The sequence below is a fragment of the Oncorhynchus mykiss genome, chromosome 15 (assembly GCF_013265735.2).
Source record: "Oncorhynchus mykiss isolate Arlee chromosome 15, USDA_OmykA_1.1, whole genome shotgun sequence".
Lineage (NCBI taxonomy): Eukaryota > Metazoa > Chordata > Actinopteri > Salmoniformes > Salmonidae > Oncorhynchus > Oncorhynchus mykiss.
This window is the reverse complement of record NC_048579.1, coordinates 19,219,616-19,235,924: the sequence shown is the minus strand read 5'-3', so window position 1 is coordinate 19,235,924 and position 16,309 is coordinate 19,219,616. Positions and strand designations below refer to the sequence as shown.

The 16,309-nt window shown below is 42.1% G+C and overlaps 1 protein-coding gene across 12 annotated transcripts in view; it reads left to right on the top strand.

Moving 5' to 3' along the window:
* The first annotated feature begins 15,019 nt into the window (after positions 1-15,019).
* The window catches only part of LOC110490935 (receptor-type tyrosine-protein phosphatase mu), a 302,121-nt gene continuing 300,831 nt past the window's right edge, over positions 15,020-16,309 (top strand). For 4 of the 12 annotated variants that reach the window (XM_036943989.1, XM_036943987.1, XM_036943985.1 and 1 more), the window contains exon 1: positions 15,021-15,380. In XM_036943989.1, coding sequence (XP_036799884.1) covers positions 15,308-15,380 — 73 coding nt within the window. In that variant the 5' untranslated portion in view covers positions 15,021-15,307. Of the gene's footprint in view, positions 15,381-16,309 lie in introns of all 12 variants that reach the window. The other 8 variants (XM_036943984.1, XM_036943983.1, XM_036943982.1 and 5 more) reach the window with 3 other exon arrangements.

The window sequence follows — 16,309 nt, the reverse complement described above, 5'->3', positions numbered from 1 at the left end:
AAGACTCTGCAACTGTGATTATGCTAAAATGATTAGGCTACTAATTAAATGACTGTAGTCCTGATTCTAAGGGTGCTTATGTAGAGTTCTACCTAGCAACTCTATTTGCATAAATTGGGACATGTTATCCTTATAAACTCCTTAAAGCAACTTACAAGTGAGTGAAAGGCTCAGTGGGGCTAAACACATTGTATTGAAATAGATTTGGACTGTTGGGAGACCGGGTTAGAGGAAATAGCTTAACGTGTAGCGGAGCTCTGACGTCAGATTCTTCACACTCTCTACCAGAGGAGTCCAGAGACGGGAAGAGGCCATGTTTCAGGTCCCGAGTGAGAACACCTAACAAAGCCAGGGGCTGTTTGTTCTTAACAAGCATTGGATTTCTCCCTCATTTGTTTTGTCTTGCTGTTGGGGGAGCGAGCCTGGTCGTTTCTCTGACCTGCTTCATACAACTTGTTGATCTCGGTTGACCTCCACTCCCCCAGCCTCTCGTTTAGCTATCTAAACTATCCTTCCAGGATTAAGATCGGGATGCTTCCATTACATCAACAAAAAGGTCAGCCTAGAGCCCAGCCGTGTTTGCTGCTGTAGTTACCGACCACGTCGTTTAAGAGCAAACAGCAAAATGCTGTTGCCGGGCTCCAACCCCAGCCAGCTTGAAGGATCACATGCTATACTGCGCACAGTCAATGGAACTACAGTCTTATCGTGGCTATTGGATTGACATCTGGATTGTAGTAGCATTTACGTTTTTTAATGTAGCACCTCATTGCATCTGAAGGTAGCATTTACAAAACCAACCCAATTATGTGTTATTTGCTGCCTGACTGTAAATGAAGCTATTTTAAAATGTAGTCTTATTGCGTAGGATTGTCTTTTAGTGTGGTTTGAGCGGCAAATGACTTTTAACTACCTGTTCTTATATAAACTGAGGTGTAAATAAACACTAGATATTTATTCCCAAAACACTTTGCCTCAAATATTTCTGTGAACTCAGAAATCTCACAACACAAAATGGTTTATGTAAAAGTGAATGTGTGTTTTAGAAACCTTGTATCAACATCATAGACATTCAACCTGTACTATTCGTGACTGCATCTCAGACAATCCATATAGACATCACACAGTGTATTTGTCACTTGCAGTAAATTGTAACTTGTGTGATATACACATTAACACTCTGATACATATAAAGAATGTCATAGGCAAGCTTGTAAAAGTCGGTTCCCTGAGATTTACTATTCAAAACGACTATGGGGCTTGGGCATTGAGGTGAGCCACTATGATTGCTCCAGGGTGGTACATTGAGTTACAGTGACCTCTGCTGACATGGCTCGTCTTGTGCGGTTGTTTGTTTTGAATGCAATTTAGATTTGGACACGAGTAAGGATTTTCTGTCAACCCGAATGACACCTCTACAACACGTATCAAACATTAAAAGCTAATCTTCATCGAGCAGTGGCCATTAATCTCAATTGCACACAGATAGAAAGAAAAGTTGGTCCAAGTTTTAATGCTAACCACCTTCACTCAAACGCTGAGTTCTAGTGTTCCATTTGACTAGTAAAACAGACTTGGCCAACCCAGAGCCTATTGCGTCTTCTGCAAACGAGACCCAAACCTCTCAATTACCATATACACACGCTTCTGCCAAAAACAGGGAAGTCTTCAGGTTGAGGTAATGAGTGATTGATGAGCACTGTGTTTTGCCAAGACCTACAGGAGTGGGGTCTCCTGTTGGAATGGGCTCGACCTGTGTGTTTTTTTTGGTACTAAAAACACATACTTTTACAGCAGACTAGACCTGGCAGACTCTCTTGCTATCCCTCTCAGACACATGCTCACACACACAACATTGAAAACAAATATAGGCACCCACACGTAGGGTTTGGCCGCCAAATGACAGAAATACCTTTCACTGGTAACCATGGATGAATGGTCCAGTAGCAGAATGAAGTGTATGTGTGTGCATGCGCGTGCGTGTGTTTGTGTGTTAGCAGGTATTGTGTCTGTGTTGTTTTCTTGCTGGAAAGAGAACTTCATCCGTGTTAGATATTAGTCCATGAAACTTTCCTCCTAATTTTTTTTTCTCCCATAATCCCCTCTGTCTTTAGTCAATAATATCTGTCTGGACAATCTGTGGCCTTCACCACCCCTGTTGCCACTGTTACACATACAGCTACAGTATCAAACATTGGAGACAAGTCCAAACACATCCACTAGTGTACTGCACTGGATGATCTTCATGCCATGGGATGTGTTGGATGAAAACTCTCACAACCTCCAAACACCTTTCCGACACCCTCTCTGCTCTCTAAAGAAAAGCAAAGAGTGAATTAGACAGTGTGTGGTACAAGCTCGGACAAATGCACATTCCTCTCTGTCTCCTCCTCTCCTCCTCCTCAGGCCTTGTGTCATCCAGCCTCTGAGCGAATAATGAATGGGTTCCATTGTGTTCCGGCTCTTATCTAGGGGCTTTTCGCAAGGTTAAATGGACAGTCCCATCCCAGCTCGGGTGATTGCAGCACACTCAAGTCCTTCTTGTAGGGCAGCACGCTTTGTCCTGCTCCCTCCTCGGTAGCCTGCATCTGTGTCCTAGCTTTTCCCCTGGGATGTGGCTCAAGTTGTTTCCAGGAAGAGGGGTGGGGTTGAGGGGTGAGAGAGGGGGGAGCAGGGGGGCAGTTATCTGTGTTCTCTCCCTGGGTGAAGAGAGAAAGATGCTCCTGGCCCGCTATCTTTCGTCCATCTCTCTTCCTTGTTTCCTTTCTCCTGTTCTCTAAGGCCGCTGATTAAACCACTTTATCTTGGTCACCCTGTGTTCCATTGTCCTGAAGGAGCAGACCTGTTTAGTGTTGAGGTAACCTCTCCCCTCGTCCTTCTTTCACTCTCTCTTTCTTCCGGCTCATTCCATGCTTTGTGTCCAGTTCTAATGCCATGCCAGCACCCATTTGTTATTCCATTTAAGACTATTAGTCTAACGTTACTATGCAGTAGAGAGACTGCATGCTTGAGTTGGTTTAATGTCTGGTTTGGGGAATCAAAATGGCAGAACATAAACGCTTCAACACTCAGTGTTAATTGAATTTTGTGATGTATACCTTCATTTATTTATCCACGTTTTCCTTGATACGGCATCTCAGCAAGTTTTTAATTTGCTGGAGACAATTCCAAATCATTGGAAACATATTTTCTTGTCAAGATATCTCATTAAAGGGTATCCCTCTCATCCTTTACTTTAGCTGGCTATGTGTCTTGCATATAAATTAATCCCATCATAGCAGACTAAGTGACACAAAATGTGAGAACTACGCACCCCTGTGGTAGTTTCAAATGGACAACATTTTATTTGACCTTTATTTAACTAGGAAAGTCAGTTAAGAAAAAATCTTATTTTCAATGACTGCCAGGAATAGTGGGTTAACTGCCTGTTCAGGGGCAGAAAAACAGATTTGTACCTTGTCAGCTCAGGAATTTGAACATGCAACCTTTTGGTTACTAGTCCAACGTTCTAACCACTAGGCTACGCTGCCACCTCCCAAAATTTCCTCAATTAGGTTGCCATGGAGAACCCAGAACATTTAAAACGTTGCCCTAACAAATCAGCACCCTTGTCCATCCCCTGAAATATTGGAGCCATTATCAGTTCACACAAACACATGTCGATGTGTCTATAACAACTTAATCCTGTCCATGTCCTTTCAGAAGTTTTCAATCATCAAGACATGTTGTAATCTTTCTGCTATGACGAGAGTCTAATTTATTTATTTTGTCTTGTCTGCATATATCTGCATCCCACTGCTGGCAAGCTGAGCAGGGTTGGTCCTGGTCAGTCTCTGGATGGCAGACCAGATGCTGCTGGAAGTGGTGCTTGAGGGCCAGTAGGAGGCACCCTTCCCTCTGGTCTAAAAAAAAATATCCCAATTCCCCAGGGCAGTGTTTGGAAACATTGCTTTGTGTAGGGTGTGTCCCTTTTGGATGGGATGTTAAACGAGTGATCTGACTCTCTGTGGTCACTAAAGATCCCATGGCACTTATTGTAGGAGTAGGGGTGTTAACCCTGGTGTCCTGGCTAAATTCCCAGTCTGGTCTTTATACTGTACCATCACGGCCACCTAATCATCCCCAGTTTACAATTGTCTCTTTCATCTCTCCTGTAACTATTCCTCAGGTTGTTGCTGTAAATGAGAATGTGTTCTCAGTCAACTTACCTGGTAAAATAAGGTTAAAAAAACGTACACACTAACTTGCATGGAAAGAGTATAAGCAAAACAGACACTAATCCCAGTGTGATGATATCTCTTTCAGGAATTATATCATTTTTTTCTGGAACTCACATTCAGCTGGCTGGACACCCTGACATTTTCTTTGGTCAATGTATAACATGTCTGGGCAAAACTATGCCACTGTGAGCAATTCACTTAGCAGGAAATTCATCACTTATTTGGGTTTGGTTGCACAAGATGGGCTGTGAATCCTATGTGTTAGATAGTCAGATGATGGTGGGATACAAAAGAGAAAGAAAATGTCAGTGGCAGGGGCTGAGGATTTCACAGTACAGTCAGGTGACAGCACCAACATCAGCACTAACATTGGGTTCATTATGCACCAAATGGAAGGAAACGGACTGAAACAGGAGGGAGGGACAACCTACCTGCATTTGTCCAATAAGAAATGTTAATCTTAATGTTCTCTGGCAAAATGTTTAAAAACATTTTATGTTGCATGCCCTAATGAAGACGATCCAGGGTCGTGTTCAGTATCGCACACAGGAGCAAAATGTTTTGCAAAATTATTTTAAATCTGTGTTCTTATTGGGCAAGATCGGGTGATAACTCCCCTTTTCACTCAGTTGGAAAAAAAATCTCCCACCTGCTGAACAAGACCTCAAAGAATCTGGAAGGCTAACAGCACTGTATAGGTCCTGAGATTATCACCATGAACAACATACAGTGCCTTGCGAAAGTATTCGGCCCCCTTGAACTTTGCGACCTTTTGCCACATTTCAGGCTTCAAACATAAAGATATAAAACTGTATTTTTTTGTGAAGAATCAACAACAAGTGGGACACAATAATGAAGTGGAACGACATTTATTGGATATTTAAAACTTTTTTAACAAATCAAAAACTGAAAAATTGGGCGTGCAAAATTATTCAGCCCCCTTAAGTTAATACTTTGTAGAGCCACCTTTTGCTGCGATTACAGCTGTAAGTCGCTTGGGGTATGTCTCTATCAGTTTTGCACATCGAGAGACTGAAATGTTTTCCCATTCCTCCTTGCAAAACAGCTCGAGCTCAGTGAGGTTGGATGGAGAGCATTTGTGAACAGCAGTTTTCAGTTCTTTCCACAGATTCTCGATTGGATTCAGGTCTGGACTTTGACTTGGCCATTCTAACACCTGGATATGTTCATTTTTGAACCATTCCATTGTAGATTTTGCTTTATGTTTTGGATCATTGTCTTGTTGGAAGACAAATCTCCGTCCCAGTCTCAGGTCTTTTGCAGACTCCATCAGGTTTTCTTCCAGAATGGTCCTATATTTGGCTCCATCCATCTTCCCATCAATTTTAACCATCTTCCCTGTCCCTGCTGAAGAAAAGCAGGCCCAAACCATGATGCTGCCACCACCATGTTTGACAGTGGGGATGGTGTGTTCAGAGTGATGAGCTGTGTTGCTTTTACGCCAAACATAACGTTTTGCATTGTTGCCAAAAAGTTCAATTTTGGTTTCATCTGACCAGAGCACCTTCTTCCACATGTTTGGTGTGTCTCCCAGGTGGCTTGTGGCAAACTTTAAACAACACTTTTTATGGATATCTTTTAGAAATGGCTTTCTAATTGCCACTCTTCCATAAAGGCCAGATTTGTGCAATATACGACTGATTGTTGTCCTATGGACAGAGTCTCCCACCTCAGCTGTAGATCTCTGCAGTTCATCCAGAGTGATCATGGGCCTCTTGGCTGCATCTCTGATCAGTCTTCTCCTTGTATGAGCTGAAAGTTTAGAGGGACGGCCAGGTCTTGGTAGATTTGCAGTGGTCTGATACTCCTTCCATTTCAATATTATCGCTTGCACAGTGCTCCTTGGGATGTTTAAAGCTTGGGAAATATTTTTGTATCCAAATCCGGCTTTAAACATCTTCACAACAGTATCTCGGACCTGCCTGGTGTGTTCCTTGTTCTTCATGATGCTCTCTGCGCTTTTAACGGACCTCTGAGACTATCACAGTGCAGGTGCATTTATACGGAGACTTGATTACACACAGGTGGATTGTATTTATCATCATTAGTCATTTAGGTCAACATTGGATCATTCAGAGATCCTCACTGAACTTCTGGAGAGAGTTTGCTGCACTGAAAGTAAAGGGGCTGAATAATTTTGCACGCCCAATTTTTCAGTTTTTGATTTGTTAAAAAAGTTTGAAATATCCAATAAATGTCGTTCCACTTCATGATTGTGTCCCACTTGTTGTTGATTCTTCACAAAAAAATACAGTTTTATATCTTTATGTTTGAAGCCTGAAATGTGGCAAAAGGTCGCAAAGTTCAAGGGGGCCGAATACTTTCGCAAGGCACTGTAGTTTGTCTCACTGTGGTTTTACATGATAAGGAAGCACTGTTTTGTCACCTTGACATTCAGATATTGTACCTTGACAGTTAGTTATCCACTGTATCCATACATTTTACAGATAGCAGTGTAGGAATCCATAGTGATGAAAATGTCTGAAAATTGTCTCACCTTTTTGCTCGTCATTGTCATTAACAATTTCATGTTGTGTATGTCCTGAGCTCAATCTCATTATCCCTCACTTTTATCAGGAGGACATTTTAGTATTGATTTCCTCATGCAGAGTACGTAATTACATATGAAAATGTCACGGCTTTATGCCCCTGAACAATTGTGAAGCAGGCGACTGGGATGACTAGGGTTTAAGCTGAGATAAGGTGAGGTAGAGCAGGTCTGCTAATCAGTCTCTGCCTTCCTTCCTGCCTGCCTGGCCCGAAAACGAACTCAAGGACAAAACTGCATCACTGAGCAGTTAAATATGTACAGGATGAGACCATAGCCCTGTTCTAATCCCTTTCAAATGCACTGTTCCTTGTTTCAATGAAGAAATCTCTGATCTGACACTGTAAAATAGGGGAAAGCAATGGGGTGGAAACCCTGTTTTTTCCGGATCTAAGAAGGATGCATTCAGAAGGGACTCAAACAGGGTTCTTCAGTTGCTCTACAGCAGGGGTGTCAAACTCATTCCACTGAAATGTGTCTGCAGGTTTTTGTTTTTTCCTTTCAATTAAGACCTAAACAAGCAGGTGAGAGGAGTTCCTTACTATACTGAACAAAAATGTAAACACAACATGTAAAGTGTTGGTCCCATGTTTCAATTAGCTGAAATAAAAGATCCCAGAAATGTTCCATCTGCACAAAAAGCGTATTTGTCTCAAATTTTGTGCACAAATTTGTTTACGTCCCTGTTACTGAGCATTTCTCCTTTGCCAAGATAATCCATCCACCTGACAGGTTTTGGCCTATCAAGAAGCTGATTAAACAGCATGATCATTACACAGGTGCACCTTGTGCTGGGAACATTAACAGTCCATTCTAAAATGTGCAGTTCTGTCACACAACACAATGCCACAGATGTCTCAAGTTTTGAGGGAGCGTGCAATTGGCAGGAATGTCCACCAGAACTGTAATGTTAATTTCTCTACCATAAGCCGCCTCCAATGTTGTTCTAGAGAATTTGGCAGTACGTCCAACCGGCCTCACAACTGCAGACCAGCCCAGGACCTCCACATCCGGCTTCTTACCTGTGGGATCGTCTGAGACAAGCCACCCAGACTGCTGATGCAACTGAGGAGTATGTCTGTCTGTAATAAAACAATTTTGTGGGAAAAAACTAATTCTGATTGGCTGGGCCTGGCTCCCCAGTGGTTGGGCTAGGTGGCTGCCCCCCTGCCCAGTCATGTGAAATCCATAGATAAGGGCCTAGTGAAATTAATTAAATTGACTGATATCCTTATATGAACAGTAACAGTAAAATTGTTGAAATTGCTGCGTTTATATTTTTGTTCGGTATAATTAGTGACCTTAATTCATCAATCAAGTACAAGGGTGAAGCGAAAACCCGCCGACACTTGGCCCTCCGAGGAATGACTTTGACCCGTGCTCTATAGCAGGGTTTCCCAAAATCGGTCCTGCTTGATGATGAGTTGGTCATTTGAATCAGCTGTGTAGTGGTAGGGCACAAAACAAAATGTGCACCCGGGGGGACCCAGGACTCTGTTGCATGAACAATTCCTGACTCATTCAGCCTGAATATTCCCCCTAGTGCATCAATTCCCCAGCAGAATGTCAACAAGCTGCCATTCACAGTAGTGTTTTTATGACTGAGAGCCTATCTCTGTATGATGTCTAACTACACATCAGCCTGAGTCAACAGCTCTCATAAAAATGTGGGCCTCCATAAAACAAAGTCAGAGTTGTCTTTTATTGGGTCCTTGTTTGAGATGGTGTCAGTTTAGTCTGTCTCTGATCCTTCTTTAGCACACAGTCCCTGGCCTTATGAGTTCACATAGTATATCATGAACAAAGAAACGGTATCTCTCCAAATCAGTGGAGTTAGTAGCTAAACAAGAAAATCTGTTCATTTTGCATTACTCTACAACTCTGTGAATGACAGATACAGATGTACTGTATAGGGTTGGGGTCTCTCTGAAGAAGTAAGATGCAATACCCAAAACCACCACCACATGCAGTGGGTCCAGGGAGCAAGCAGCCTGAGCTGAATAGAGCACTTTGGGAATTCTGTAGAACATGCATTTTTTCAATCCTAGGATGTTCTTGAGCCAAGCCCATGCTTAATTTTCATATTATGTGTCTAGGTGCTGTGATTTTATGGGACACGTAAATCTGACTGCCCTTTGCTTGTAGAGCTAAATAAAAGGGCAACAGTGGTCTCAAGGAATCTCCTGGCAAAGCTATTAGAACAATTCACTGGCACAGTTGAGTATCTATTTTTACATCACACTTCCTAGTAGCCTGCTCTTATAACTATTTGGTCACATGGCTCCTGTGTTGCGGCTTACTTTTGAATTGTTTAGAAAAGTAGATAACTTTATTACTTGCATAATGTTACTTGGATGATTGGTGATTAGATAACTTTATTACTTGCATAATGTTACTTGGATGATTGGCGATTAGATAACTTTATTACTTGCATAATGTTACTTGGATGACTGGCGATTAGATAGCTTTATTACTTACATAATATAATTTAATTTTCAAGACATCAATGTAGCAGTAGAACAAATATCACAATATCGGAATAACTTTTTAAAAAATAAATCAATGTAGGCTACAGCAGAACACACATATGACAATATATAGGCTTCCTGCCTATGTGATAATATGAAGCACATATTCAGATTACCTTCACAGTACCGAACAAGTTTGTAAAGGAAAAAAAGTGCCCTACCTTAGTTTTCAAAACCTCCCACAATGACTATCCCCATGTCAAGTCCATTTAACTCCTGAGAGTCAACTTCTTGCTCTCAAAGCCATGAGCGGGCCTGTGGCTGTGACATTTAGCCTCTTTCTAAGGCTGTTCTGAAGACTCTGGCTGTGGTGTCAATTTTTTTCATTTTGAGTGTTAACTATCACCTGGGTGTCCTCTTTAGCCTTGTCGACAAGGCTTGCTGCCACCAAATGCGCCTTGGTTCGGGCATGTTCAAAAACCTTTTTTCTGAGGGCTCTTTGTTGTTGTTTTTTTTATGTCTGAGTCATAGGATGTTAATTGACTGTACATCCTACCCACTCTATTGCCAGTTGAATCCCTCCAGTTATTTCTAGACCCAAGCTCCCTACCTTTTTGCATGTTGTACGGCCACACTTTTAAATCTGCATGACAAGCCAGTGGTTATACGTTCGCTTGTTCTTGAACGGCAAATTGCACTTGCTCCAAGCACTTTGTCGGTGGGTGCACTGCGACGCTCCACTCCAGGTCCCCATCTCCCTCTCCCGCTGAGTCTGACTCGCTAGTAGGCCTACTAGCTAGTGGAGCTGCCGGTGGTCATGTTGAACTGACGGGATTAGCAGTGTTGCTAACCTGCCTAAATGACTACCGACCCGTAGCACTCACATTGGTAGCCATAAAGTGCTTTGAAAGACTGGTCATGGCTCACATCAACACCATTATCCCAGAAACCCTAGACCCACTCCAATTTGCATACCACCCCAACAGATCCACAGATTATGCAATCTCTATTGCACTCCACACTGCCCTTTCACACCTGGACAAAAGGAGCACATATGTGAAAATGCTATTCATTGACTATAGCTCAGCGTTCAACACCATAGTGCCCTCAAAGCTCATCACTAAGCGTAGGACCCTGGAACTAAACACCTCCCTCTGCAACTGGATCCTGGACTTCCTGACATCCGCCACTCTGATCCTCACCACGGGGGCCCCTCAGGGGTGCATGCTCAGTCCCCTCCTGCACTCCCTGTTCACTCATGACTGCATGCCCAGGCACGACTCCAACACCATCATTAATTTGCCGACGATACAACAGTGGTAGGCCTGATTACCGACAACGATGAGACAGCCTATAGGGAGAAGGTCAGAGACCTGACTGTGTGGTGCAAGGACAACAACCTCTCCCTCAACGTGATCAAGACAAAGAGATGATTGTGGATTACAGGAAAAGGAGGACCGAGCACACCCCCATTCTCATCGACGGGGCTGTAGTGGAGCAGGTTGAGAGCTTCAAGTTCCTTGGCGTCCACATCACGAACAAACTAACATGGTCCAAGCACACCAAGACAGTCGTGAAGAGGGCAAGACAAAACATATTCCCCCTGAGGAGACTGAAAAGATTTGGCATGGGTCCTCAGATTCTCAAAAGGTTTTACAGCTGCACCATCGAGATAATCCTGACAGGTTGCATCACTGCCTGGTATGGCAACTGCTCGGCCTCTGACCGGAAGTCACTACAGAGGGTAGTGCGTACGGCCCAGTACATCACCGGGGCCAAGCTTCCTGCCATCCAGGACCTCTATACCAGGCGGTGTCAGGGGAAGGCCCAAAAAATTGTCAAAGACTCCAGCCACCTTAGTCATAGACTGTTCTCTCTGCTACCGCACGGGAAGCAGTACCGGAGTGCCAAGTTTAGGTCCAAGAGGCTTCTAAACAGCTTCTACCCCCAAGCCATAAGACTCCTGAACATCTAATCAAATGGCTACCCAGACTATTTTAGGTATTTTCTTAAAACTGCATTGTTGGTTAAGGGCTTGTAAGTAAGCAGTTCACTGTAAGGTCTACACCTTTTGTATTTGGCGCATGTGACAAATAAAATGTGATTTGATTTGATTACGTAGGGACCTCTTCAGTAGCTGACCACCACAACCAAGACCTGTGTCAAGATCAGCTACTTACCCCACCGGCCCTCCCCATAACCTCTATGTACAAATAAGAGAGCAGGCCTGAAATCAGTATGGCAGGATAGGATGATCACACAACAGGATCACTGTGCTTTTACATGATGGTCTTTCTGGGGAGCGTGAGAAATAACGAGGAGGCAACTTGATTTAATGCTGATCGCTCTTATTAGAATGCCCAAAGTGCGAACAGTGAAACAATTAATAAATCATGCTGTGAGAAGTACTGGATCCAGGCAAATAGGTGCCGGCAGGATCCGGCTCAAATTAAGCACTGGTAGTCTGGAAAGGCCTATGGCACATGCATTTTAGCAGGCATTACCTGCACATGGCCTTGCTGAGAACTCTCAACTCCACAATATAATGGAGTTGAGTGGCAATAAGTTCTGACATTTTTCTGTTATATCTGGACGATGCCATAAGACATTTAGCTCTAACTTCGGAACACTATTGGCTATAAACTCAGTTCCAATTGCATCTTAACAATAATTCTCAACATGGCATAGAGACATTGACTGGAAGCTAAATGTGTATGTATATTTTTTCTACTTTATTTTGTTACAGTAGCTACCAATTACAAAAGTTTATCTCAATACTTTGTTAAATACCTTTTGTTGGCAATGACAGAGGTCTTCACAAGGTTTTCACACACTGCTGCTGGTATTTTGGCCCATTCCTCCATGCAGATCTCCTCTAGAGCAGTGATGTCTTGGGGCTGTTGCTGGGCAACACGGACTTTCAACTCTCTCCAAAGATTTTCTATGGGGATGAGATCTGGAGACTGGCTAGGCCACTCCAGGACCTTGAAATGCTTCTTACGAAGCCACTCCTTCGTTGCCCGTTGCCCAAACTTCAGACGGGCCTGGACATGTACTGGCTTAAGCAGGGGGACACGTCTGGCACTGCAGGATTTGAGTCCCTGGCGGTGTAGTGTGTTACTGATGGTAGGCTTTGTTACTTTGGTCCCAGCTCTCTGCAGGTCATTCACTAGGTCCCCCCGTGTGGTTCTGGGATTTTTGTTCACCGTTCTTGTGATAATTTTGACCCCACGGGGTGAGATCTTGCGTGGAGCCCCAGATCGAGGGAGATTATCAGTGGTCTTGTATGTCTTCCATTTCCTAATAATTGCTCCCACAGTTGATTTCTTCAAACCAAGCTTCTTACCTATTGCAGATTCAGTCTTCCCAGCTTGGTGCAGGTCTACAATTTTGTTTCTGGTGTCCTTTGACAGCTCTTTGGTCTTGGCCATAGTGGAGTTTGGAGTGTGACTGTTTGAGGTTGTGGACAGGTGTCTTTTATACTGATAACAAGTTCAAACAGGTGCCATTAATACAGGTAATGTGTGGAGGACAGAGGAGCCTCTTAAAGAAGAAGTTACAGGTCTGTGAGAGCCAGAAATCTTGCTTGTTTGTAGGTGACCAAATACTTATTTTCCACCATAATTTGCAAATAAATTCATTAAAAATCCTACAATGTGATTTTTGGGATTTTTTTTTTCCATTTTGTCTGTCATAGTTGAAGTGTACCTATCATCTTTTTAAGTGGGAGAACTTGCACAATTGGTGGCTGACTAAATACTTTTTTAACCCACTGTACCTCTGTGCCAAATGTGGTGCTTTTATCACAAAGTGCACTATCAAGTAAACATTTTCATCTTAGCGCCGCACCACTATTATACAAAAGGGAGATTATTTATCATTCCATTAAACACAGAAATCATGGCGAAATTGTTTTTTTGGGCACATTTAAAAAAAAAAAATACTTTAATTAACTAAAGTTACTTTGAAAAATGTGTTCACTACATTCAAACTAAGTAAAACATTATCATATGTAAATCTGAAGTGTTACAGACTAGAAATTGCAAAAACAGATCACTGTTAACAGAATGTGTAATTTATCCTATTAAACACAACAAATATGTTTCAAGTGAGAATTAGGCAGGTCTGATGCCAAACAACAAAGGAAATGATTGCCTACTTTACCCGTATTTTATTTTAACAAAAAAAAGCTGTGTAGTTCCACTAGTTAACTACACTGCCACATGTCAAAAGGTAATTAACTACTGAAAACACTACCAAGATTTAAATTTAGTTCAACCACCACCAAGCTACTACAAAATGTAGTTAAAATACTAGTTGAACTACATGCAGTTCACTACTTCATCAACACTGTGTAGGATGTAACTTTTTAGGCCAGATGGGCATCTTTAAATGCCGGCTGGACCATTCTTAGGTCTTTGTTTGACATATTATAGGCCATCCTACACAGCAAAGTTTGCAAATAAATTCTCAGTACAGTATAAATCACACACACTTGATTAGCAATCCAATTTCTTAATTGTGTGACATATTGTATGCTCTGTCATTTTCTGATGAATGTGATGAAACACACAACTAACAAGAAGGCTAACATTCTGCCATCAAGAGACAGTCTAAAAGGCCTTTACCCTCAATCATTTGAAAAGCTATAGATCCAAATGTAAAATTCTCACAGATAGTGACTCCTCATTAAAATCTGTCGGTTTTGACACATTTCATTCTGCTTCGTAAATCTTGCATAATTCTGGGACAAATGATGTGCAGCTTGAACCAAAGAAGGGAGGAGCAGACCTTCTCTCCAATTGGAAAATAAGGCTCAACTTCAGTCAGTCAAGCGGTGCATGGTTTGAAATAATAAGTGGTGCTGTAGATGGGGGGGGGGTCTTGCTTTTCTCCATTCATTTTCTCTTATATATTTTTGTGTATTTTTGTTGTTGTTGATATTTTCCATTTATTATAGTGCTGATTTGACCATGTGTGGCGTCATGGTTAACATTGCTCTACAACTGAGCCACTGTCAACATAGCAGTGACTGATGCCACGTTCAAGGCAGACCACTCAGAACTTATCTTTCTACAAAGAGTTTCCAAGTCGGAAATGTCTGTTTCCGAGTTGTCGTGAAAGTGGCCTGACTCCCATTTGATGTCATACAATTGGACAAAGGAGGTAAAATGTGCCATAGCCTACAATTATAACATAATAATAGGGTGTTCAGAGATATTTTAGTTTAGTTTGTTAATTTGCATAGAGCCAAAAAATGCAGTTCTGTCTTGCCTTCCCATTGCTGCGTTCACGTGCTCATCGAAGCTTCCTATTTCCTACCTATGATGTCAGAAATAGGACTACGTTTAATTAATGTGCTTTTTGGTCGGAACAATTCTTCACTAAGTTAGCTAGCTTGTTTAACATAACAACATTATCAAACTACCCCTTACAAACCTAATCAAAATTAGACTTAAAGTAATGCTAATTACGACGTAGTTGTATATCATATGATACTCAAATAAATTCGAAGCAATAAGATATACAAGATGCAAGGATTATCCTATTAGGATCCTAAGGAATCTTCATTGGTGTGAAATGGGGCGCCCCTCCCTCGTCCCTTGAAACCAGGTTTAAGTATCTGAAAGTGAAACTTTGACTCCACAGTTTAAAAACGTGTAGGCTAGGCTAAAATATAATATATCGGTGGGTAAGTATTTCCCGCAAGAATTCTAGCAAATTGAGGGAAAGTATGAAAGAACCAATCACTCCATCTGGATACTGAAATGGAGCTCATAATGACGCCTCTATTGGAGCGCGCACTGTCTCGAGCTTTTCTCCGAGCTTAGTGACGTCAGTTACCTCCTGGCAGCAAGCGAAGTCACTATCCGAGTGGAGGCTCTTGAAAGATACACAAGTAACCCAGTAGGAAAAGACAGACAGGGGAACACTCCCAGTAGGTACCGGGCACGTTAACTGTAAAACGGAATATTTTCCTCTATCACAGCGGAAGAGTAGAATTGATCTTACCCCGGAGCTGGGGGTAACGTTCGCGATACTCTACCGCAATGGATAGACTTTTAACTTGTCTAATTGCTGCGGGCAGCGTATTGCTTACAGTTCGAGGAGAAGTATTCAAAGGTAAGAGTCATAATTTCTTGTGTAGTGTATTTTGTTTGTTTGTATTGCAAAAAGCCCAGGAATTTGAAGTAGCCTATGATAACGGGTCTGTCGCGCTTTCCGTCGAAGAACGCATTCCGAAGTTCGTTGTCTTGAGGGCAGTCCAGTGTCTCTAGCAGTACAACATCCAAGTTTTCTGGCGAAAAGCCTGTAACGTTATAATGTTACTTCCTACGCATTTATTGTTCGACAGAGAAATTCGTGTATGGCTAGTTCCAATAGGGTGGTTTGATGTCCCTTTGATCAGTAAATAGCTTTAGTGTAAACAGACCGACGTGCCCCATCCCAGTGTATTGGAAACTTTTATAATGTAGTCAGCGCTGTGGTACGCTATTTCACCAAATACACTGTAGCATAATGTCGAATTGTTCTTCCATTTTGGATTATGGCTGTACTCTGGCAAAATGGCAATTATTTACATGATTCATAACCACAATAGTTGTTGAATAGCTGTTAGGTACCCCTTGGCAGCTTGTTTTGGAGAGGGAAATGTTCTGTGCGCTACTTGGTTATTCATTTTGTCCAATGCTCCTGATGCTATTAATTTCACGTCCGTTTCAAGTTGGTATACCATATGTTTATTGAATGGAACATTTACTAATCTACACTAAGGGTGACTGTCAGACTGACACAGACTTGTCTGAAAAGTTTTGAGATCCTTTGAAAGCCTAAGCTTATCAAAGCAAGCCGTTACTTTTTATAGATGCTAATCTATTTTAAGCAAGGGACGTCTAATAATCTAACTTCCTGTTCCTGCTTATTGAAATAGACTAATTCATTTAGCATATAATACCTATATTAATGTAGTGTCAGAAGTGTCATTGCATATTGGCAACATTCCAAAGTGAAGGGCTGGGCAAATGTGTGTGGAGCGCTACATCTACACATGG